Source organism: Macadamia integrifolia, unplaced genomic scaffold (genome assembly GCF_013358625.1).
Source record: "Macadamia integrifolia cultivar HAES 741 unplaced genomic scaffold, SCU_Mint_v3 scaffold945, whole genome shotgun sequence".
NCBI lineage: Eukaryota > Viridiplantae > Streptophyta > Magnoliopsida > Proteales > Proteaceae > Macadamia > Macadamia integrifolia.
This window is the reverse complement of record NW_024870590.1, coordinates 625-27,008: the sequence shown is the minus strand read 5'-3', so window position 1 is coordinate 27,008 and position 26,384 is coordinate 625. Positions and strand designations below refer to the sequence as shown.

The 26,384-nt window shown below is 39.2% G+C and overlaps 1 protein-coding gene across 1 annotated transcript; it reads left to right on the top strand.

Annotated features, from left to right (window-relative positions):
- Positions 1 to 7,513: 7,513 nt before the first annotated feature.
- LOC122070559 (scopoletin glucosyltransferase-like) lies at positions 7,514 to 9,532 on the top strand. Its single transcript, XM_042634741.1, has one exon. It carries the CDS (start codon positions 8,026 to 8,028, stop codon positions 9,466 to 9,468), a length of 1,443 nt encoding a protein of 480 aa, XP_042490675.1. The 5' UTR covers positions 7,514 to 8,025; the 3' UTR covers positions 9,469 to 9,532.
- The last annotated feature ends 16,852 nt before the right edge of the window (positions 9,533 to 26,384 follow it).

The following is a 26,384-nucleotide window of genomic DNA, read 5'->3' as shown; positions in this document are numbered from 1 at the left end:
GCATCCTATAGGATGATTCCTGCTAAATTGAAGGACTTGAAGGAACAATTGCAGGATTTGTTGAAGAAGGGTTTTATTAGACCCAGTGTATCACCTTGAGGAGTTCTAGTCTTGTTTGTGAAGAAGAAGGACAGGATTTTATGGATGTGTATTGATTACCGAAAATTGAACAAGTTGAAAATTAAGAACCGGTATCCACTTCCCCGCATTGATGATTTATTTGATCAATTACAAGGAGTCAGTACATTCTCCAAGATTAATTTGAGGTCAGGGTATCACTAGTTGAAGATTAAGGAAAGTGATATCCAGAAGACAACATTCAATATAAGATATGGTCATTATGAATTTGTTGTAATGCCATTTGGATTGACCAATGCACCAGAAGCTTTATTGGGATTGATGAATAGAGTATTTTATGACATACTGGATCAGTATGTGATAGTATTTATAGATGATATCTTGATTTATTCCAAGAGTAGAGAAGATTATGCAATTCACTTGAGGTCAGTATTACAGAGATTGAGAAAGAAACAATTGTATGCTAAGTTTAGCAAATGTGAATTTTGGTTATGACAAGTGAATTTCTTAGGGCATATTGTTTCTGCCAGAGGTATTGAAGTTGATCCTAGAAAGGTGAAAGCAGTATTAGACTGGAAGTCTCCAAAGACGGTTAGCGAGATTCATAGTTTTTTGGGATTAACAGGTTACTACAGGAGATTTATTGAGAATTTTACTTGGATATCTACCCCTATGACTCGGTTGACTAGAAAAGGAGTCCAATTTGATTGGACTAAAGAATGTGAAAGTAATTTTCAGGAATTAAAGAGCCGATAGGTGACAGCTCCAGTCCTTGCTATACCAGATGGTACATTAGGTTTGATGGTATATAGTGATCCATCCAAACAAGGTTTAGGATGTGTGTTGATACAGAATGGAAGGGTAATTGCTTATGCTTCTCGAAAATTGAGAGATTATAAAAAAAATTATCCTATTCATGACCTGGAATTGACAGCAGTCATTTTCGCATTGAAGATTTGACATCACTATTTGTATGGTGAAATTCGTGAAATTTATAGTGACCACAAGAGCCTTAAATATCTTTTCACTCAGAAGGATCTAAATATGAGGCAAAGAAAATGGCTGAAATTATTGAAAGACTATGACTGCACTATCCATTATCATCCAGAGAAGGTTAATGTGGTAGCAGATGCTCTCAGTTGGAAACACAAAGTTACAACATTAGCTGCAATTATTGCAAACCCTATGTTGATTGATGAAGCAAGAGAATTTGATTTAGAAGTAATTGTGGGAGTGGAGACACCTGAAGATATAACACTTGCCACACTTACTATTAAGTCTTTTTTATTCGAACAGACTGAAGAAGCCCAATCTAAAGATGATGTATTGAGGAAAACCATAAATGCTATCAATGATGGAAGACAGAAGGGTTTGAGGTTCATAGTGAAAGATGAAATTTTGTGGTTCAATGATAGATTGCGTCTTTCAAGGGAAGCAAATTGATAGAGTTGATTTTGAATGAAGCACACAACACCCCTTACTCTGTACATTCTGGAAGTACAAAAATGTATAGAGATCTGAAGAAAACATACTGGTGGCATGGTATGAAGACTGATGTAGCTGAACATGTGGTAAAATGCATGAATTGTCAATTAGTGAAAGCATTGAGGCAAAGGCCACTTAAGTTATTACAACCTCTCTCAGTACCAGAATGGAATTGGGAACATGTCACTCTGGATTCTGTGACATGATTATCTTGAACCAGAAGAGGGAATGACGCTGTATGGGTGATTGTTGATAGATTGACCAAAGTAGCACATTTTATACCTATGAAGATATCTTACTCTATGGAGAAGTTTACACACTTATATATTGATAATATAGTGAAATATCATGGTGTGACTATTAATATTGTTTTTTTCGTGATTCCCGCTTTACTTCTAAATTTTAAGAAAGTATACAGAAAGTAATGAGAACTAAACTGAAATTTATCACAACATTTCATCCTCAGACATTTGGACAGATAGAAAGAATAATTCAAACATTAGAAGACATGTTAAGGGCTTGTGCTATAGATATGAGCTATAGTTGGGATAAACATATACCATTAGTTAGATTTGCATATAATAATAGTTATCAATCAACTACTGGTATGTCTCCATTTGAAGCTCTGTATGGGAAGAAGTGTAGAACCCCATTATATTGGGATGAAGTGGGAGAAAGAGGACTTTTGGGACCTGAGTTGGTGTAGACTACCTGTGAGAAGATAGATATGATTAGGTAAAGAATTAAGACAGCTCAATCCAGGCAGAAAAGTTATGCGGATAACAGAAGGAAGCCTTTAGAGTTTCAAGTGGGTGAAAAAGTATTTTTGAAGATTTCACCAATCAAAAGCATCAAGAGATTTGAAAAGAGAGGTAAATTAAGCCCAAGATATCTAGGCCCCTTTAAAATTCTGGATCAGATTGGCAAGATAGCCTATAGATTGGCATTACCTCCAGAGCTAGACAGATTTCATAATGTATTCCATGTTTCTATGTTGAAGAAATACATTCCTGATCCTTTATATGTATTGCCTGCTATGGAACCTTTGAAGTTGGATGATGATTTGAGTTATGAAAATCAACCTAAAGGAATCTTTGAAAGAAAAGAATAACAACTTCGGAGTCGAACTATTCCATATGTGAAGATCAAGTGGAAGAACCATCCGAAGCAAGAAACTTCTTAGGGGAGGGAAGATGAAGTGAAGGAGAAGTACCCAGAACATTTTGGTTTACCAGCTAATTGTTGCAAATTTCAAGGATGAAATTTTTTATAAAGAGGGGGGAAATTGTAACACCCCAAATCTCACCTCTTACATTAAATTGTGCACAGGAAAGAGTAATAGGCTAGAGAGACCAACACTTGCATTACTGGCAGCAGTAGAATGCCAAGAAGGGAAGAATGACCCAACATGTACTTGTGCCTTCTGCCAATAGTGTTGGAAGAATCAGCAAGAAAAGTGGGCCAATAGGCAGACATTAACCTTTAATAAGGGTTGGTAATGATAAGGGATTAAACAGGATCAAGAGGGAACAAACCTAGCTCAACCAACTAGAGAGTTCTGGACAAGACAGGCAGGCCTGTCAGCTGGATAGAATGGTCATTTTTTACTATTATGGGTTCCACTTTTGTAATTTGACATTTAGACCTATTTTTATGAGTTTGTTATGATAAAATAAGTTAAACAATAGTTTATAATAATATTATATGATTTAAAGTTAAGTATATAGTAAATTATATATATGTTCATAATATGACATAAACAAGTAATATAGTTATACATATAATATATATATATATATATATATTATGTATAAGTGAGTGAAACATTCCATTAATGAAGTGGGGCTATAAAAGGCCACCACCAACCATATTAGCCACATTTTTCTCACTTGGATAGCAAGAGAAAGAAAAGAGAAAGAAGAAGAAGAAGTTGGAAATTGGTTTGGGCTGATTTGGCTGAAACAAAAGGAAGGGGTGAAAGTTTGGAAATCTCAGCAAACATGTGCTCTTAGGGAGTTCAATTTATTGTTCTTGATGGAATTAATTGAAAGGAACTTAAAATTTCAGTGATGGGTTGCATGCTCATGGCCTATTAGGACTAAAATGTGAAGATTCTCACTGAAATTCTTAAAACAAAAAATTTCATGTGAAGAAGGTGAAAACCCATTTCAATTTTATTGTTTTAAGGTTCAAGATTCACATGCAAGGTGAAATTGATTGTAGATTACATGCATGCATGCCTAATTTTAGGTTTGATCATCAAATTAGAAGTTGAATTTTGACATCCCACCTTAATTCATGATCTTATGTAAGCATGTGGTTCAATTTGAGGAAAAATCTAAAATTTATGCTGGATTTCATATGTATAATCAAGAAATTAAAATGGGGATTATGAATGGACTAGTAACTAGTATGAATCAAAGCACTATACTGCTGTTATGGGAATGAAGACCTTAAATAGAGAAGCTTAGACCAAAAACAGAGTTGAAATTCTACAGAGAACTGGAAGAATCAAAATTCTACAGATAAAGGGCAACCGGTGGGAGACATCAGGGCAGCTGGTTGGTCCAAAGTCTCCAGCTGGTTAGGCTTCTAGAGACCAGCTTGCCCTCAGTTTTTAATAGAGACTAGTTGTTTTATAAAGGGACTTGTAGGGCCTATAGGGGAGATAGATGACCCTATTGGGGAATGAATGGATTTAAATTTATTTTAATTTATTTGTGTATTAATTTATGATTTTAGAAGATCCTAATAGACGTGTGGGAGCTTATTCAGTACTGGAGTTGATTATTTCAGATTTTCAGAGTGAGTGGGTGCCTCCCTAACCTCCTTTCTTTTAGTGTGTTAATTGTTGATCATGCATATATTGTTTGTGAATGTGCATAATTTTTTATTTTGATGATTTCTATTATGATGAAATTGATGAAATGGAGATGTAAAAGGTAAGGCAGGTAAGATGGGACATGTGCAGGTGCCCATGTTTGCATATGTGATTTGAGTGATTGGTTGTGCATCATATAGAATGTTGGGCTAGGTATCACAGCCTAAGTGCTACACCCCTTATCCGTAAGGGGTTAGATACGGACTAATCCCGATATATGTGGCTACCTGATCAGCAGTGCACTTTTGTGATGAGATGTATGATATCAGATATGGATGTGGACAAGATAGACGTACTGTATGCTTGGTGGATATATATTATAGGTGATTACTATTTAGGGGTTAGCTGGGGGACAGAGGCCCTGACTGGGACCGGCTGGCTCCTGCCTACAACGAGCTTGTATTCTTGAGGTCAATCGTACAAGGTATGGAATGCCACATATGTTGCATAGCGATATGCCCATAGGTGATAAGACTTAGTAATTGATTAGGAAATCTGTATAGTTTTAATAAATGGAATCATAAGCATCATTTTTCTGTGTGAAGCATGCATTGCATATGGTTGCGTGTGTTTGTCTATCCCACACCTCACTGAGCATTTTCAGTGCTCACCCTTATATCCTTTGATCTATAGATGAATAGAGCAGTCACCTACAGATTACCAGTTCAGAGTATGAGGCTATGGCCATGGATCAATTGGTTGGTGTACGGGATGATGATTTCAGTCATGGACCTGATTGAGAGTGTGATGACTATGTATATGGTGGACAACATTTATGAGGACTAATTTACTTAGTTATTCTTTTTTGCATATATATGGATAGTGGTAGAAACCAGTTTTTAAGGATTGAGACTACAGCGGGAGATGGTATACACAAGTGGGAGACATGTTGATGGTTGGATAGGTGGGAGACAGGTTTGACGGTTTATAATACAGATGGGAAACATTCTTTTTGTTTAAATATTTTGATATAATGGGATGACTGTAATATATATAGATTATTGAACATAATGTTGTGAATCATTGTATATATGGTATCAGGTATCACATAGAGGCACTGGATAAATATGTAATTTTACTTGATCTTACATTGTCTGCTGCAACTCTGATTAAAAGTGTGTGAATGTGGTGTTGTAGACACTCCTAGAGTAGGATCCTGGGGGAAAACTGACTGACTGGGTGCGGTGAGGTATCCACTGCCGGCATACCTGTGCCATGTTGAGGGCAGGGTATGACGTTCCCGCTCAAGACTTTGTTATGTATAGAAATATTTTTGTCCCTAATTTTTGCCTATGTCAGAATTCCTTTGAAAGCCTTGATGTGAGGAATAAAATTTTTCATAATTTTTTTGTTTGCCCATATACAAATAGAAATCGGTTTCTGACTTTTTCGTGGCACCTTCCTCTCTTCTCTCTACCATCTTAGATTAGGCATCTTTTTGGGACCTTCCTCTCCTCTATCCCCCATCCCCCATTTTCTTGTATCATTCTCTTTTTTATTGTTTCTCCCCCCCTCCCACCTTTTTTAATCGTATCCCTCCCTCCCTTCTTTGCTTGTTTTTTTTCTCCCCCCTTTTTTTGGCCTGTTTCTTCCCCCTCCCCCTCCTTTTTGGGTTTGTCCCCTCCTCTTAGGGGTTTGAGGCCCATTTCTTCAGGGCTTGGTAGGGTTTTCACACTGGTCTAACCAATTTGGCTTTGTATGTTGTATTTGTTTTTCTTTCCTACTTTAATATATTTTTCATTCACCAAAAAAAAAAAAAAAACCATTGGACTGTCAAGCCATTAATGCCTCAAAAACAACATATTTATTCAAACATTCAGCTCAATTCACAAAACACAGTTAAGTACCTATATAATTTTGCAGACTAAAGAATTCACAAATTAACACACTCTTGTTATAGAAATGAACTACCACCCACTTACCTTAGCACCATCACTATCCTCTCAAGTGTCGTTTCACAATGGAAAGTGAGAAATTCCTGTAAAAATACATAATTTCCTTATGATTACTATTTAAATACTTGGGGTATCTCAAGTTGGCCATCATGCTACTTGTGATGGATTCGAAGAAATAGAAGAATTGTCCTAGTGAAGTAATGATTCATATCAAGATTGGAGGTTTCCTCAATTTTGGTTTTTGAGCTACACAATCACATGGATCAATTTCTTTTATGAGAATCATTTTTGTATGATCTGATTCACATTGATGAAATCTATCACAGAGTTTTTCCTGAGTCTGAATCAGGTCCTTGTATGAGAATCATTCTTGTACGGTGCCTGGTCCATACTTGGATTCCAGTCAAAGTGAATACCAATTGAAAGAAAAGAGAGATTAAGTGGAATCCAAGTGTGGATCAGGCACCGTACGAGAATGGCTCTTGTACGATGACCTAATCCAGAGTCGTTTTTCTTTGGGTGGATTCCATTTGTGTGGATTAGTCCGTACGAGAATGATTATCGTATGAGGACCTGATTTGCTTTTGTGAATCAACAACGAAGGAACCATCAAAGGCATTATCAAGAGCGTGGAGAGAAATTGAATAGACAGATCTGAGTCACGATATTAGCATCTGATAGATACATTTGTCAAAACCATCAACCAAGGTCCCTCGTCTGATCTGAAGACCTGGTATCATGTTCAAAGTCGCCCTGTTGGACTTCAGAACAGTTGCTAAAAGATGAAATGGAGGTCAGGGTGGTGATACTTGCTGCTGGTACAGACAATTGCGCGGACCGAATCAACCACAGGTGGATTGAGTATGAAGGCAAGAGCGAGGGCTGAATCTGCCATCACAATGAGGGAGAGTGAATGAACATAGGGAGATGGGGAGTCAGACTCAGGGCTGGAGAGGGAAAAGTAGGTTGAAACAAAATTACATCATTAGGACCTCCTGAATCTTGTATACATGGAATGTTTCCATGTAATGTTCATCTATGTATAGCAAGTCATGCTTCCACTATTATATATTATATATGTAATCAATGTGCTTCACACAAATCAATGAAAATCATCACAAATCCATGTGTTGTCAAAAAGATCTAAAGATTTTCCATTGTGGCAACCGAAGCTATTGGATTTTTCTCCCTAAGAAAAGCAAAAAGAGCATAATTCTAAATAAGTGACAATATGAGCCACCAAAACTAGAGGTGAGGTGCGGTCGCTGGTCAAATGTTTAGGGTACTACGACCACAAAGTACAGTCGTCGTGGATAAAACCATAAGACAAGCCATGAATGACGCATGTGCTTATGTAATTATTTCGCATTCAACTTTAAAGAACATGTGGAAGATTCCCTAGTCTTAATGAAGATAAACCTAAAGAGCTGTTTGCATCAACGAAAGGAGACTGACTTCTAGAGAGAGAAGATTCCAAAGGAAGAATAGAAATGAAATACCAACTCCCTTTCATTGTGGTAGCCAGGTTAGTTTCTTCTACCTCCAATCAGAAACCTCACTTCCTTGCTCCGTTTTTTATATATAGTTGTGAACCTGACATTGGGTTGAAGCAGTTATAGGAACGTAGTTCAGAAAGACACCAGTTCTCCACTTCTTTCTTAAAGTATCTAGCTAAACTAGTCGCCAATGGGTTCTGAACCACATCAGCTTCATGCCTTCTTCTTCCCCCTCATGGCTCAAGGCCATTTGCTCCCAATCATAGACATGGCCAGGCTATTCGCTAGCCGTGGCATTAAGGTGACCATAATTACTACTCCCCTCAACGCACCCCTCTTCTCCAACACCATCGAACGTGATAACCAGTTGGGTCTAGACATCTCTGTTCAGCTCATTCCATTCCCTTCAGAAGAGGTCGGTTTACCCCAAGGCTGCGAGAACTTAAGTTCCTTGGATAATTTCTCTGACATGGCTCCCAAATTCTTCAAGGCTCTAGACTTGCTCCAAAAACCCTTAGAGGAACTTCTTCAAACACATAGCCCTCATTGCCTCGTTGCTGATATGTTCTTCCCCTGGGCTACAGACATCGCTGCCAAGCTTGGGATACCCAGACTCATCTTTCATGGTACCAGTTTCTTCTCTCTCTGCCTCTTGGACTACTTGAGACGATATCCACCTCATGAGAACATTGAAACCTTCACTGTGGTAGGTCTTCCTGACCAGATAGAGCTGAGGAGGTACCAGTTGCCAGACCTCTCAAAAACATCAAGTGAGCTAGCCAATTTGCTTCAACGCGCCAGAGAATCAGAGGAAAAGACCTATGGAGTATTAGTGAACAGCTTCTATGAGTTGGAGCCTGGTTATGCGGATTACTACAGGAATGTCATAGGAAGGAAGGCATGGCACATAGGCCCTGTTTCACTCCGCAACAGGGACATTGTAGATAAAGCTCAGAGGGGTAACAAAGCTTCCATTGTCAATCACGCGTGCCTTAGTTGGCTCGATTCAAAGAAACCAAATTCGGTGCTCTACTTGAGCTTCGGTAGCGTTGCCAGTTTCACTGCTTCTCAGCTGTTTGAGATTGCTATTGGCCTTGAGTCTTCTGGGTACTCATTCATTTGGGTTGTGAAATCGAACGATGAGATTGAGCAGAGGTGGATGTCAGATGGGTTTGAAGAGAGGATTAAAGGGAGAGGTCTGTTAATAAGGGATTGGGCACCTCAGGTTTTGATCCTGGATCATCCGGCCGTGGGAGGGTTCATGACCCATTGTGGATGGAACTCGACGCTTGAAAGCGTGAGTGCAGGGGTGCCCATGATCACTTGGCCTTTATTTGCAGAGCAGTTCTATAATGAGAAGCTGGTAACCCAAGTGCTGAGGGTAGGAGTGAGTGCAGGGGTTAATGAATGGAGTGGATTTGTGGGAGGGGAAAAGGCAATAGTGAAGAGAGAGGACATAGAGAAGGCTGTGGAGCAGTTGATGGGTGGTGGAGAAGAAGCAGAGCGAATGAGGACTCGAGCTATGGAGCTCAAAGAGATGGCGAGAAGAGCTGTTGAAGAAGGTGGGTCCTCTTATAACGACTTGACAGCTTTGATTGAGGAGATAAAGTTGCATCCACGGCCGGCAGTCTAGAATCTAGATTAAATTCCACTTGTATGGATTTAAATAGTTCTAATTCCTTTCGTATGGATTTAAATAGTTCTATATGCGTATTTTAAAGATAATTATATTATACATGAATAATACTCATATAATACATTTACATAGTCAATAAAACTTTTGGGTTAAAAAAATGAGATTAACCAAAATGGGCAAAATCCCAATTCCCGACCCTTGTCTTCTATCAGGAACCCTAATCGATTGAAACTATAACTCTCCTTCTTCCCTCATCTAAGTTAACAAAAAAAATGAGGAACCCTTGCCCTAGTGACCCCTTCTCCTCCATCTCCATTCTTGGCGCCTAACGACCGAGGGTGATGGGTAAGACATCAATACCCCTTGCTCTCATTCTCTTCTCCATTTTTCTTCCCATCGATTGTTGAAAACCCAATCAACCTTCCACTTCTCCGTTTCTCTTCCCATTGGTAGTTGAAAATCCAATCGAGGGCAATTGTATCTACAAATAAATTTAACGAGAAGCAAAAAAGATTCAAAAGAGATGACTCACATGGATAAAGATGGCCAAGGGCGGGATTTCTCCAAAAGGGGTTGAAATGAAAACCTTTCTAGGAAATTTAGCATACAATCGACATTTGAATTGGACTGACAATTATTTACAAACATAGTTGTAGCTGGACAATGTGAAGAACTAGAAAGAGGGAAATGACACACGTGTTCTCCTCCCACTGTTCTTACAATAATGCATCTGAGAAATCAAAGGAGTTGAAGAAAGGAGATTCTTGAGCCCTAAAATTGATCCGTGACTAGTCTTAGATTGTACCCCCATGCGAAATTCAAGAAAATCCAAGCGCATCTCTGGGATGAAAGATTGCAAACACTTATTCTCCATCTTCTTGAACCTTGTTTTTGTACCAAGAAGAAAAAGAGAACATGTAACAGTCACGAGACGAGATGAGGTTTGATTCTCCTTTTAGTTCTTTCTATAATACCCTTTTTAGGGGTTAAATTTAATTAATATTAAATGTAAAAATTCAAAAGAATGAGAAATGATTTCAAATTGGAAAATCAGATTGGATTTTAGTGTCCATAAAAGCATGGTAGATTAGAATTTAGTTTCAAACAATCATTTTTGCTCCCGGATTTTTACAGAACAATCATATTAAACGAGTTTTAAACACGTATCGTATCATTGTTGTACGTGTTTTATTGTACTAAATTTTTGAAACGTATTATTACTATATGATATATTTAATTGTTATACGTATCCATTCCCGTATTATTGCTATCCCTGAACTTACTAACTATGGTTCTGAATGATCCTTTACATTTTTAATTTCCATATCTAAGCATTTACTCTACCAAAAAAAAAAAAAATCTGAGTTTTCACCAAGAAAAGAAAAAATCACATGAGGATTGTACGGTGTGGAACATAAAGTTTTATTCATTTGTCGACTTATGAGCTTTTGTCAACCACATGGTGGAATCTAATCAAATCATCCTGCTTAGGAAGGATTGTATCATGTGGATCCATAATATCAGTCTAAAATGGCCAAAACCGCAAAGACACTTATTGATTCAATCAATCATCATGGAAAAGATCCAAGATTTCATGCAAATAAGAAAGAAAAAATAAATATAAAATTATAATCACAATTATGCAAAAGAAAAACAAAGAAATAAGGTGGTTCATCGCTCCTTTGGGTTATATTCACGTGAAGGACAATAGATATCCACTATTTAGAACCAAAGTAATAAAAGATTTAAGTTACTACAATGTTATCTCAACACATTGGTGAAAAATCCATATTAAAAACCTTAATTTCAAATCTTCTAAAAAAAAAAAAAAAAAAAAAAAAAAAAAACCTCCCTACCAGGGTAATAGTTGGCAACCAGTAGAGAGGCCTTAACTTTTGCAACACGACAAAATTATATACTTTTTAACTTATAACTATTACAATTACATGACAACTAAAGAATGGGCCACAATGTCTGGGTGCAATAGTTATTATACCGTCATGCCCGGTTGCATGGTTTGTTCGTTCAGAGCCTTTCTTGAAATCACATCAAATTTTGAATCTGAATTTCGGGCCTTGATCAGTGGTTTAGAGTCGGCTAGGGACTTTCAAATTCCAAAGCTTTGGATTTAGTATGATTCTGTAGCGGTGGGTTTAAAAAAATTGTTTCATGGTTCGTATGACAGCAATAGTCCTCTCTTCAACCCTTCTTGGAGTCTATCGAGTCGAAAATTTCTCATTACTTTTGGGAGGCCAATCCAGACTATCTAGGAAAATTGACTAATATAAAACTTCCAGCCCAGTAGTTTCTTCGCATCCTCTGTTTATGATGAGTTGCAAATGGATGCACAGGATTGATCCAGAATCTACACATGCAAGTAGTTTTTCCAGTTTCTCATTCTTTGTTCTCTAGTTAGGTCCCCTATTGATGGCCATGCCGAAGGTAGGTGAAACTAATTGAGTTTCTTTAATTGATGTTTTTCGTTTTTCAAACTCCTGTGTACATTCTATTTTTTTTCTTCTCTTTTAATATATAAATGACTTTCTAGAAGAAAAAAAAATGGGCTATTGGTAAAGTGGGTGGCAAGGTTGCAACCATAGAGAGCCTTAATTAAGCTTTCTTTCGGTAGCTTAACGTATACCGAAAGCTTATCGTAAATCATGCCATTTATAATACCCAAAAAAAAAAAAAGGGGGGGGGGGGGGGGGTACAACAAATGTAAGGGAAGATTGGAAATTATCCCACGTTGGAAAAGCCTCTTCATTGCTTAAGCTTCCGAGTTGGGTAACAACTCCAAAAGACAGCTGAAGAACATTTCGTTCCAAACTACAATGAGAGTATAGCTTCAGGACATTAGGTTCGAAATTACAAAATACAAGTTCTCTTTATGTGGTGCTAGAGGATTTGAAATCCATTTGAGTTAGATGCTTCAACATGGTATAAACTCATTAAACCACCCATTATGTTAACTTCACATCTATGAACATTCACCCAAAAGAGGAAAACGCATACCACGTATACTACCACAAAAAAGAAGAGCAACAAGTGAGAGGGAGTACTAGAAATAATCTCACATTGTAAAAGCCGCTTCATAAGGTGTGCACTTGGTCCAGTGATAAGGTACGAATGATGCGACCTGGTGGTCTCGACATTCTCAGGATAAAGTTGTGTAGTTCTTGCCCTCCCAGACCTCGCATATGCGAGAGCCTCGTGCACCAAGCATAACTTAAGCTTTTGAATTGGATAACAACCCTAAGAAGACACCAAACCTCATTTGCTTAAGGACATTGTGTTCCAAATTGCAAAGAGAGTATAGCTTTCGGATAGGGAAAAAGTAATCTAAAAGGCAGAATGGCTCCTACAACCAGACATTGAGGGTGGCAAAATGATCTTCTCACCCCTCTTAAAAGGTAGAATTCTCGTTCCTATTGATGCTTCTGCAGACACTCTCATTGGCCCCCGCAATGGCATAGAAGTCACCCAGCCTTTTATGGAGTCCTCTCCCGTTAGAAAATACAAATTCACTTTCTGTGGTGCCAGAGGATCCAGCTATCCAAGTTTCCAAGTTAGCTTCTTCTAGCTCCACGCATAAATCTGGTTACAATTAATTTGATATCTCTATGAACTATGAAGCCCCTTAGTTATTAACAACAGAAGACCCAATCCCCCACTTCTTTCTTTCTCAATAATACTTCAGCCCAACCTAATCAAGCTACCAATGGGTTCTGAATCTCAAAAACTTCACGTCTTCTTCTTCCCACTCATGGATCAAGGCCACTTGATCCCAATGATAGACATCGCTAGACTGTTTGCAAGCCGAGGTGTAAAGGTTATAGTCACTACTCCCCGCAATGCATGCCTCTTTTCCAACACCATTGGTCATGATGACCAGTTGGGTCTTGAAATCTCTGTTCATCTCATCCATTCCCTTCAGTTGAGGCTAGATTACCAGAAGGATGTGAGACGCTAGCTCTATCACTTTCCCTGCTATGGCCAACAACTTCTTCAAGGCTATAGACTTGCTCCAACGACCATTTGAGGAGCTTCTTCAAGAACAAAACCCTGACTCTATGATAGCTGACATGTTCTTCCCCTAGGTTACAGACTTTGCTACCAAGCTTGGAATTCCAAGTTTTTCTTTTTTAATGGAACCAGTTTCTTTTCCCTCTATGTTCAGACAATTTGAAACATTATGCCCCTCAAGAGATCGTTAAATCTGATTCCGATACATTCATCGTGCCCAGGCTTCTTGATCAAATAGAGCTCTCAAAGTCGCAGCTTCCTGACAACTTGAAAACCCATAGTCGTGAATTTAGCGATTTGTTTGAATGAATTAGAGAATCAAAAGTAAAAAAGCTATAGACTCTGCTTGGTTAATAGCTTTTACAAGTTGAGGTTAGCTCATGCAAATTGTTATAGCAAACACTAACAAATACGAAAATAAACAAAGACAGACAAGGTTCACACATTGATGTGATGTGATACGTCCTCGAACGAAGAAGAAGAAGTTTTACTTTGTAGAAGAGAGATTACATCCAAACAACGACGAGGAAACTTGCCCTAAAACCCTAGCTCGAGTCACCACCAAAATATGTCAAAACGGGTCATTCTTCAAAATGGTTAACCCAGATCACTATAGGAAGGTCATAGGAAGTAAGGCATGGAAAATATGCCCTGTGTCACTAAGGAACAGAGACATAGCGGACAAGGCTCAAAGGGGAAATAGTGCTCCCATTGATGAACACAAGTGCCTCAGTTAGCTTGACAAGAAGAAACCAAACTCGGTTCTCTACGTGTGTTTCAAAAGTATAACCCAATTCACGGCTTCTCAATTACTAGAGATTGCGATGGCCCTCGAAACTTCTGGACACCCATTCATTTGAGTTGTGAGGTCTAAGGATGAGAAGGGTCGTCAAGAGAGGTGGATGCCAGAAGAGTTTGAAGAAAGGATTGAAGGGAAGGGTCTAATAATAAGGGATTGGGCTCCTCAAGTTTTGATCTTGGACCATCCTGCAGTGGGAGGGTTCGTGACCCATTATGGATGGAATCCGACATTTGACAGCGTGAGTTTAGGGGTGCCCATGATCACTTGGCCTTTATTTGCAGAGAAGTTCTACAATAAGAAGCTGGTGACCCAAATGCTAGGGGTGGGAGAGAGTGTAGGGGTCCAGGAATTGTGTGGGTTCGTAGGAGTTGGGGAAAAGGCATAACTACTGAAACGAGAGGACATAGAGATGGCTGTGGAGAAGTTGATGGATGGTGGAGAAGAAGCAAAGAGAATGAGGACTCGAGCTATAGAGCTCAAAGAGATAGCGAGAAGAGCTGTCGAAGGTGGAGGGTCTTCCTACACTGACTTGACAACTTTGATTGAGGAGCTGAAGTTGCATATGAGGCCTGAAGCTAGCCTACAATAACCATCAACAATTTTTTTTATCGAAAAAAAGAAAAAATATCCATTAATTAGAAATCAAACTTAAAACATCAATATTTGAATCAGTGTTCAATATTTATGTTTTTTTCTCATAGTCATAAGTGTTGTCTTACATGTCACACCCCGCTCACACAAAGCCGTGCCGGTGACTGAGTTAATACCGGTTAAATCACAAACCTGCCAGGATCAACAATGCAGTAACTGCACTACAACGTACATCTACTAATCTAAGATCAGACCTGTATTTTCAACGGACGACCTGTTCATAATAATACCTGTAATTGTTTCCCAAATACTTGATACCTAAATTTAGTTATAAATGTTATATACATTTGGGCCTGAAGGCACGATATATATACAAAAATATAATAATTTAAGCACTAAGTACAAAAAAGGAGTAAATAAAAAAGAATCAAAAGAATCATTCAGGAGTCACAGCTGCCACGAAGCACAATCCTCACATGTGCAATCGACATCGTGCTCAAACTCAGCAGCGACCTACCAATCCTCAGATGAAAACTCTATAGTAGGGCCCGGCTCCTAATCACCAGCCGGATAACCTGCAAAATCGCCTAAAAAGAGTTATGCACGTGGAATGAGCTTACTAGCCCAGTACGTGGAAAGGAAGACCACACAAGGAAAATCACACAAACATTCACCACACAAATGCACCTATATGCAATTCATTTTAACCCTATTAGCCTAACAACATTACTAGGTCATAGGTTTTGTGTTATTTATAACCACAGTACGCGTATGCCCCGGGTACGAGCCGCAAACCCCATCTCGCAATACGCCTATAGAGTTGTTGGAGAAGGCCCACCGTTGGTATCAGAATTTAAAATACAAGTTGACTCCCGATAAATTTAAATGACAGAAAGTAAATAGGTGACTCCACCTAAAATAAAAGTAGTACAATCGGCCCTTTGAATATGTCACCGAGGTTACCGACTATCCTAGTGATCAGCTGTGCGTACTTCTAACCACTGCAGGAGTTCGACAACTGCGATCCGATGCTTCCCATTAATGATCTTTCAACACATAAACCCCTGTTGAGAAGGGTCGTAGCGAAAGGTAAATCATATCCTAGCCACATGCCTCTACATGAGTATAGTACGATTACACAATAGCGCCGCGTCCCATATCACGTGCCACCATGCACTAGTTTCCAAGCCGTCTACAGCATCTAAAATCTAGCATGCATATCATGTCCAAATGAAATTCTTCCATCACATACATCAAAACATAAAAGATATTCATCTTAAAGCAAAGCATAGCATATTATGTAAATGCACATATAATACATGATATGGCATATGTGATGTCTAGTCTAGACACAACTGATATGATGACATGACTAGACTAACATATGTTAAATGATGCATAACATTCTGAAATTAAATCAGAGGCTACTCCCCACTTGTATATGTACACGGTGCTTATACTCGGTATGAAAAAGATCCAATGTGTGGGTATGCGTATATTGAGTGTAACCTATCATAAACATAATGGTTTATTATTTCACTATTTTGGGGTCAAAATCATCATGTTTGAATACTAAAATCAGATTTAGAATCATAAATGGGGGTCACCCATCAAGTTGGGACCAATTCTGGTAACTCTGGAAAGACAAGTGGGCCAGAGCCAAAGACCGATGGGCTATGTAGCCCATCGATTTCAGCCTGTCTATTACTCCAGAGCCTGAAAACTGAGTTCTGGAACTCAGGGGGGCTAAAACCAGAAGACCGATGGGCTGGGTTTCAGCTCGCCAGTTACTCCAGAGTCTAAAGTCTGAGTTCTAAAAACTCAGGTGGGTTAAAACCAGAAGATAGGTGGGGTAAAAATACCCCCAGTCTTTGAATAAAAAATTTTTCAACATCATTCTTGACTTTCCTTCAGCTTAGGGAACTTGTTTGGGGATGATCTAGTGACTCAAATCACTTGTCTAAGGTCCAATCATGTACCCTCAACTTAAATTTAAGATCAAATCAAAAGAAAAATGAAAATTCTTACCTCTTTCTCAAGAACACCAATGAAACCCCAAATTTCACTTCTTTTGCTCAAGAACCTCCAAATACTCTAAATCTTCATCAACACTCCTTCTAAATCCTTCAAAATCACTATCCACACCTTCTATTAGACCTTATATTCGATTATCCAAGTAGGATTAGCAAGATCCAAGTGAGTTCTTTCCCAAAAATCAAAAAGAGGGTTTAAGAATGGGGTTTCCCTAAGAATCCTTGGAATGTGTGCAATATCTATCTCAAATAGAAGACCTCGTTGAGCTGATCATAAATCTGGGTTCAAAATACTAAGACCTAGCTCCGGTGAAACTCTACGGTCAACTTTCCCTTCTTCTTCTTTCTTCTTCTTCCTCTTTTCCTTTCTTCTTCTTTCTCTCTCTTCTTTACTCTCCCACCGAACAACTAACATTAATGAGGGAAAAGACAATTACTGTCTCCCCCTTTTATACTTGGGCCCCCAAAATATCTTCTAAATCTCAGGTGGGTATATCTCAGGTGGGTACATCTCAGGTAGGCTAAATCTCTGGTGGGCTATCTCAGGTGGGCTTCAATGAGAATAAACTCTCACGTAATATTAGATTACGTTGGCACCCACAAATACTAGTACATACATTTACTTTTTGTATATAGCCTTGTGGTACGTGCAAGTAAGGCTTGGGTGCACGTATTACACTTGGTACCTGCTCGATCGTGTCAGGCCAACCCGAGTTCAAGTTCACCCTTGCTACCACATTCCATATGGTACCTATGTCAGTTCTCTCCGATTCAGCCTCTATATGATCAAACCAAGTCAATACGGTTAATTAGACCGGGTTTAGAAAGTAGGGTATCATATTACCCCCCCTATTTGACAATTTCATCCCTGAAATTATAGTACCTAGTTGTTCGAAAAGATGAGGATACAATGTTTGAATATCATCCTCTTTCTCCTAAGATGCCTCTTCGATCGAGTGGTTGGCCCATCGAATCTTCACAAAAGTGATAAAGTGGTTGCGGAGGGTTTTCACCTTCCGGTCTAAGATCTCAGTCGGATGTTCTTCATATGTCATATTAACTTCTAAGTATTTCAGTTCCACAGGTAGTACTTGGGATGGATCATAAATGTATTGCTTCAACCTGGATACATGGAAGACATTGTGAACACTACTGAGGGAAGGTGGTAATGCCAACATATATGCTACTGCTCCAACTAGCTTTAAAATCTCAAATGACCCAATATATCTCGGATTTAACTTGCCCTTCTTATGAAATATACGTAGGCCTTTGGTAGGAGATATTTTGAGAAACACATTCACTCCCTCTTGGAATTTAATTTCCGTCCTACGACTATCTGTATAGCTATTTTGACCTGATTGGGATGCTTTAATTCTTTCTCTAATGACACGACTTTATCACATATCATATGAATCGTTTTTGGTCCAAGCATTCGACGTTCACCTACTTCGTCCCAGTATAGAGGAGTTTTGCACTTTCTACCATACAATGCTTCATATGGGGCCATCCCAATTGTAGTTTGGTAGCTGTTGTTGTAAGCAAACTCCATAAAAGGTATATATTCCTCCCAAATGCCACTCATTTCTATGGCACAGGCTTGGAGTATATCTTCTAATATCTGTATTGTCCGCTCAGACTGTCCGTCTGTCTGTGGATGGAAGGTCGTACTCAGATTCAATTGTGATCCCAAGGCTTGCTGGAAGCTTTTTCAGAATCTAGAGGTAAATCTTGGGTCTCTGTCTGATACAATACTCACTGGTACACCATGTAAGCATACAACATTATCCATGTAGAGCTATGCCAGCTTATCCATGGTGTAAGTGGTCCTGATCGGAATAAAGTAAGCTATCTTAGTAAGCCTGTCAACCACTACCCAAATTGCATCCATTCCCTTGGGTGTACGTGGTAGTCTGGTGACAAAGTCCATTGTAATGTTATTCCACTTCCATTCAGGTACTAGGAGTGGTTGAAGAGTGCCAAAAGGTCAGTGCCATTCAGCTTTGACTTTCTGATATGCAATACAATTCGACACATACAAAGCTATTGTGGACTTCATTGTTGACTACCAGTAGTGTTGCTTTAGGTCTTTGTATATCTTGGTACTTCCAAGGTGAAGAGAGTACTTAGAACTGTGTGCTTCCTTTACTATTTTGTCTTTTATTACTTCGTCGCAAGATACACACAATCTGTCCCGAAACAATAGTGCCCCATCACCGGCTAATGTAAAGCTAGGGTCATTCATTGTTTGCTCTTGAATCTTCTCTTTGATCCCTTGCAACTCAGGATCTAAGGGTTGCTTCATTATGATTTCTTCCTTGATGGATGAGTGTACCTATAGAGCTGCTAAGGATGTAGTCAACTGCTAGACATCACCAGATTGGTGCTCTAGTTCCAAGGTCGCTCCCTCATACAAGAGGATTTCATCCATTAACATCTCCTCCTGTACGAGCTCTGGGATAACAGCTAAATAGGAAAGTGACATAAGCCCAAGCCATCTCCTTTGTCTCATATTCAAGTCTTTTTGGGTGAAAAAATACTTAAGACTTTTATGGTCACTATATATTTCACACTTTTCACCGTACAAGTAGTGACACCAAATCTTTAAGGCAAAAACACTGCTGTTAGCTCCAAGTTATGGGTAAGATAGTTCTTTTCATAGTCCTTCAACTGTCTAGACGCATATGCTACCACCTTACCATGTTGCATAAGTACACAGCCCAAACCGACTTTGGAAGCATCGGTATACACTGTCATTCCACCTGTGCCTTCAGAAATAATCAACATTGGTGCTGACACTAGTCGCTTCTTCAGCTCTTGAAAACTTTCTTCACATTCCTTTGACCAGTCAAACTTTATACCCTTCCTAGTTAACTTGGTCATTAGTGCTGAAATCCGAGAAAAGTTCTCGATGAAGCGTCTATAGTAACCTGCCAAACCCAAGAAACTTCTAATTTTTTTTACACTCTTGGGTATCTCCCAGTCTACTATGGCTTTCACCTTATCTGGATCCACTTCAATTCCATTTTTAGACACTACGTGTCCTAGGAATCCAACCTGTTTAAGCCAAAATTCACACTTGCTAAATTTTTCATACAACCATTGCTCTCTCAATCTCTGTAGTACCATCCTCAAGTGTTTTGTATGGTCTTCTTTTGACTCCAAGTAGATCAAGATATCATCAATGAAAACAATGATCCATTTGTCAAGAACATCATGAAACACTGGGTTCATCAAATCTATGAAAGTTGCTAGTGCATTAATCAACCTAAAAGGCAACACTAAGAACTCATAATGGCCATACCGAGTTCTAAAGGCCGTTTTTGGTATATCACTATTCTTTATCTTGAGTTGATAATACCCGGATCTGAGATCAATCTTTGAAAATACTTTAGTACATTATAGTTGATCAAACAGATCATCAATGCGTGACAATGGATATAGTTCTTGATAGTTAACTTGTTCAACTTTCGGTAATCAATGCACATACTCAAGCTTCCATCTTTCTTCTTAACAAACAATACTGGAGCACCCCAAGGTGATACACTTGGGCGTATGAATCCCTTCTTTAGCAGATCTTGCAACTGTACTTGCAATTCTATTGGTGCCATTATGTACGAAGCCTTTGACATCGAGGTAGCTCCAGAAATCAAATCTATAGCAAATTCCAGCTCCCTGTCAGGTGGTAGTTTAGTCAGATCATCTAGAAAGACATTTGGGAACTCTTTAACTACCTTTACCTCTTCTAGAGGTGTGACCTTTGCATCTAAATCAATTACCGATGCTAGGTACCCCTGACATATTTTCAACAACTTTACCACTTATAGAGTGGAGATGAGGAACTTCTTAGCCCGCTTTATCATATCCGCTTGGTATATCAGTTCCTTCCCTTCACTATCAATCACCTTGATCTGTTTCTCAGCACACATCATGCTTTCCCGATATGCTGATAACCAATCCATGCCAAGTATAACATTAAAGTTTTGCATGTTAAAATTGATGAGTTGGGCATCTAACTGCTTTCCACAGATCTCAATGGTGCATGGCCCATATACTTCCTTCAGCTATGAAATTTTTCCTGTAGGTGTACTAACTATCATCTTATACGCTAATATCTTAGGTGCTATGTCAAGTTTCTTAGTAAATCTCTTTGATGTAAACGAATGTGAAGCCCCTGAATCAAACAAGACATATGCCAGTATACCTGATACAGGTAGGACACCTAATACAACAATGCACGTAAATATAGCATGACATCAATCTTTACCAAAGATAATTCTCAATTTAAATCGTACCTGCTACCACTTCTATGCTAGCTTTAGCTTCCTCAACTGACAAAGTATACATCCTTCCTTATGGTTGACTCTCTTGAGTCAAAGCAGGTCTGTACCCAGAAGGCTAATTGGTTGGTAAGGCTTGTCGGGCTTTACAGTCTTTAGCAAAATTCCTATATGAATGGTAATTAAAATAATGGTTTTACAAAGCTTGAATCGGAGCAGAAGCTCCTGAGTTTGACCTGTAGCAAGTGGAGGGCGAGGTGGCCTAGTAACTGTGGGCACCGTATTGGTATTCGGGCGAAAAGATGTAGTACCTGACCCACTAGCGGGCCGAGGAGAATAACCCGATGGCCTGTAGCGCTGCCTATATGAAGTACCAAATCTGTATGATCCACGAAAATTCTTACTTGGGCCACCCGAATCCGTATAAGGGTTCGCTCTCTTCCATACTTCAGGTGCAAGGGATGATTCACCTTTCATCTTATCTTCCATGGTTTTGGCCTTCTGTACAATCAAGGCATAGTCGATGAGATCTAATCAAGGATTAAAGTCTCGATATCGGTCGCCGTATCGGTCAGTCAAAATTAAGATACGTATCGGAGGGTATCGTATCGTATCGGAGATACGCTAAGATACGCTAAAGATACGCACATAAATGGATAGGGAACACATTTTTATACACTTTTGTATAAAAAAAATAGTTAAAAAAAGCTATATATAACATGTAGAATGCATAAATACTTAAGTAGAGGGTATCGTACTGATAGACAAATATATTGAGTTGAAAATGTTCAAAATGATGAGGTTTGAGTTTCTTACAGTTTTTTTTTCCTCATTGCCATTGCCACTGTGATGAGTGCCGTGAAGAGTGTCGTGGTGGTTCAAATCCTTGGCTAGGACCTTCTTCTTTAATAGGAGCAACTACGATGATATTCTGCACTTGTCGAATATAGGCACAATATTTACCCCAGTCGAAATATTTATGGTAGTGGGTCTCCCATTCATTGTAGAAAAATTAAATTTTTTTTATAGAAGTTGTAGATTAAATGTTTTTAAAGAACATATAAAAAATCAACAAAGTGTGGACCAATATATTTGAGTAGATCTAAGAAATAAAAAAAAATTGAAACCCTCACTTTTTTGGGGAAAAAATGTGGGTTTCATTTGAAATCATGTATTTAGTAATTATAAGTTATGACATTATTTTTAAGAGTTGAATGAACTAAATTTTCTAAAAAAAAAAAATTTTGGGGATTTTTCTTCTTTTTTTTTTTAAATTAATTTTGGAATAAAAAGATTAAAAAAATATATTTTTTTGAGAAAAATCAAAAATTTCCATGGAAGTTGTAGAACACTTGTTTTTACATAACATATAAAAAATCTAGAAAACTGTTGGTGAGAGTGTGAAGTGTTTGTTTCAAACAACAAAAAATTCACACTTAAGTAGCCGTATCGTACCGTATCGATACGATACGGCTCGATACTGCACGATACATTCGATACGTACCGATACGGTATCAATACGTACCGATACTCTCGAGAATTTTTAGATTTTCAAAAGTTCGTATCGTAGAGTATCGTACGTATCGGTACCAATACGGTACGACAAGATACGATACGTACGATACACCGATATACAAAAAGAGGCCCAAAATTCCCCGTAGCGTATCGGTATGTATCGTGCCGATACCTACCGATATGGATACGTATCGGCCGATATGGCACGATACGCACCGATACTTAAAACAATGGATCTAATGCCTCAAGTATCGTGCCAATGGATACCTTCAATCTTTTCAGAAATTTCTTACCCTTTTCTTCAGCAGACTTTATGTGAGGGGTTGCAAAGTAGAATAGGGCCTCAAACTGTTGGTGGTACTCAAGGACAAACTTGCTTCCTTGAGTCAAGGCCAAGAACTCTGCTTCTTTGCGGTCTCTAAAACTACGAGGATAGTAGTTTGCTAAGAATAGTTCCTTGAATTGTTCCCATGTGGATTCTGGGTGTGTAGCAAACAATATAGCTTTTGAGGCTAGCCACCAGGAGTTGGCCTCTTTCTTAAACTGTAACCCTGCACAAATAATCCTTTGAGCATTAGTGCACTTAATCACTTCAATTATCTTCTCAATCTCTTGGATCCATCGATCCGGCTCCAAAGGGTCACTACCCACCTTAATGAATGTAAGTGGTAGGTTCCTTTTGAATGACTCCACCACTCTTATGGTATAACCCACCGGCTGAAAATATGGTGCATACGTCGAGTGGTACGGGTAAGGAGGAGGCATCATATACGGAGGTATACCCTGAGGTAGTATGGGTGGTGTACCTCCAACTTGGTTTTGAGGGTTGATGCTAGGTGGTGTACCTCCAATCTATGCCCCAACACCAGGCCCTCCAGTTAAACCTTATGGAATATCTACCTAAGGAGGATGACCTAGTAGTGCAGCATACCACTGCTGTTGCATAGCAGTCATAAATGCCTACTATTGCTGGAGAATCTGCTGATGGAGATTCTGATTCGATTGTTGAATCAAGTTCTCAACATCACCAGGGGTAAGTATTGGTGGAGGATCAAAAAGTGTAGCCATGGGTGGATCCTCATGAGCCACATTCTGATGAACTGTCTCTTGAGGTTGTGGGTTAGATGTTTGCCCTGTAGGTTGAGGCCTCCTATTGATTGGTGGCCTACCAACAGGACGAGTGCCTCGAGGTGCACCCCAAGCGACACTCTCGGATCTAGTGCGTACCATCGTTAAGTGTATCTGATTTGCACAAAAATTTCATATGAATTAGTATTGTAACTCATTACATAATAGATCAAATTTTAATGCGCATCCCTATACACTAAACCCTTTAAAGCAGTCGAGGAAAATGCATATATCAATTCAACCTCTAATTTATATCTCAATAAACATGTCGGCCAAATTTTCTCCATATAACCATAATTTTTCAAAAATGACACTCAAACATACCAAAGCAGGCTATGTAGGACCCATCGGTGGAGTCGGGCCCTTTCTGCCAAAATCGACGGGCTAAAGATCTGTGGGCTTGGCTAGCTGAACCCCACCAGTTTCAGCCTGTCGGAGTTACTCGAGGTCATGTTTTAAGGGGTTTTAAACCCTGTTTTCCACCTAATTTCTCTTCCTTTCCCTTTCCTTCGAACTCAGGCGACCTTGGGCAATTTTTAGGTGATTTACTATGACTTAACTCACCAAATCGGCGTAATGATCCTCTCGAGTTTGCCATCTCTATCACTCGATCTTCAGGGTATCTCCTAAACCCTTCATTTCTCAAAATTTCTGGGTTTACTCCCTCTGAAATGGAAAAACTTCCAATATTGTTGGGGCTTTGGTTTATCCTTTGATTTTCTCCATGGAAAAATGATTCATATGCTAATGTAAAGCTTAGATTTAAGTTTATAAGTAGTTTGATCCGTGAAATGGGAGCATTGGAGAATTTTTTTTCCCTTTTTATGCCCTAACCTACAATTTTTAGGATTTTATTGTGCATCTCTCTTATCTATGTCAATCTACCATCCACATTATAAATTCCTTTGTATCCATTGCAATATTAGGCTTCTCTTGGGTTCCCTAACCGTTCCTTTGAAATTTGCCCCAATTGGATTGCATGATTGTTCCAAAAAACCCTTATATAACTTGCCCAAAAGAGGGCATTTATATTAGGAAAAATTTATCCGGCCAAATCTTGAATCATTGTTTAGGTTTAAATCATAAATCCTTGAGTATATTATAATCATGATTATTTGTCTCCCTTCCAAGGTAAACCCTTCATTTGGCTAAAAGTCCCAAATTTGAAATTTTTCTACTTGATCGATATACCTGTTTGAAATCCTTGAATTTCTTATCTCAAACCCGATTAGGGATATGCTATCTCTTGCTTAACCTAGTATGGAATTTCGTGTTCTCTTGAAAGGATTTATTCATTGTATACATGTAATACCCCGCTTCTTAAACCCGGTCTGATTTCGCGGTTGAACCGGTTTAACCATGCAGGAACCGAGCCAGAGGAAATTAGAGCGGGTTCCTTATGGGCTATGATGGCACGGGTGACCTTAAACACTGGCTGGCCCGACAAGTCCGAGCCAGTGCCAGAAGAGACGGGAGTGCCCAAACCGTGTACGTGCACCTACCATAAGGCTATGTACGGATAAAAAAGGTATTATATCCGTATTTTAAGGTATATACGTATGCTACATCGTATGCTTGGGGTGGGGTTCGCGCCGAGGTCCGAACCCGGTCAAAATCCCAAGTTTTGGCTCTCAGGTGGGTAGGACAGGTGGGTGCACCCACCTGAGTGACCCATCCAAGAGCACTATTCACTTAATTAGGAATAGTATATAAGGCTTTATGATTTTATTTCCTTTCCATTTATGTCACCCGTACGTTGGTGAGAAAAGTAAAGAGGAGAGAGAAAAGAAAGGGAAGAAGAAAGGAAGAGAAGGAGGAGGAAGAAAGGAAGGATTTCAGTGGCGCCGAAGCTTGATCTTCTTATTCCGGCACCGGGAGAGTGATCTTCAACTCTAGATCTACAGTTGGAGGTAAGAAAAGCTGGGTCTTGTGAACATTCACCATACCCAAGCTTTAAACCCTTGATTCGAGTATGGTTCCTTGAGATCTTGTAAATACCCTTTGAAATGATGAATCTAAGGTTTAATAGATGATTTATGTGTTGATCTTGAAGGATTTGAAGAGATATTGACAAGGTAGAAGAAGCATTGTGAGTTTGAAGTGATTTGAAGGGTTTGAGGTCATTCTTGAGCAAAGAAGGTAAGATGGTTTCCCTCACTTGAATCTAACCTAGATCTAGGTTAGAACCATCCTATAGGACCTCGAAGGTGTGAAGAATGGGTGGGGGAAAGCCCCATTTGATTCCCCAAAGGATGGAGAAAATGGGGAAGAAACAGTGTCTTTTCCGCCAAGACCGGTGGGTACAACCGGCGGGTACCTACCCGCCTGTGGGTACCCACCTGAGAGGGCAGGGGGCCTTCAGGCCCAATCGGCGGGTATAACCGGCGGGCCCCTACCCGCCGGTCCCAAACCGGTGGGTAAAACCGGTGGGTAGACAGCCCACCTGTCTGACCCACCCGTGTGGCCCCGAAGGTGATCCTTATGTCCGATCGAACCCAAATCGGACGTGTGACCTTCTTTTGACGTTTTAAACACGATTTTGAC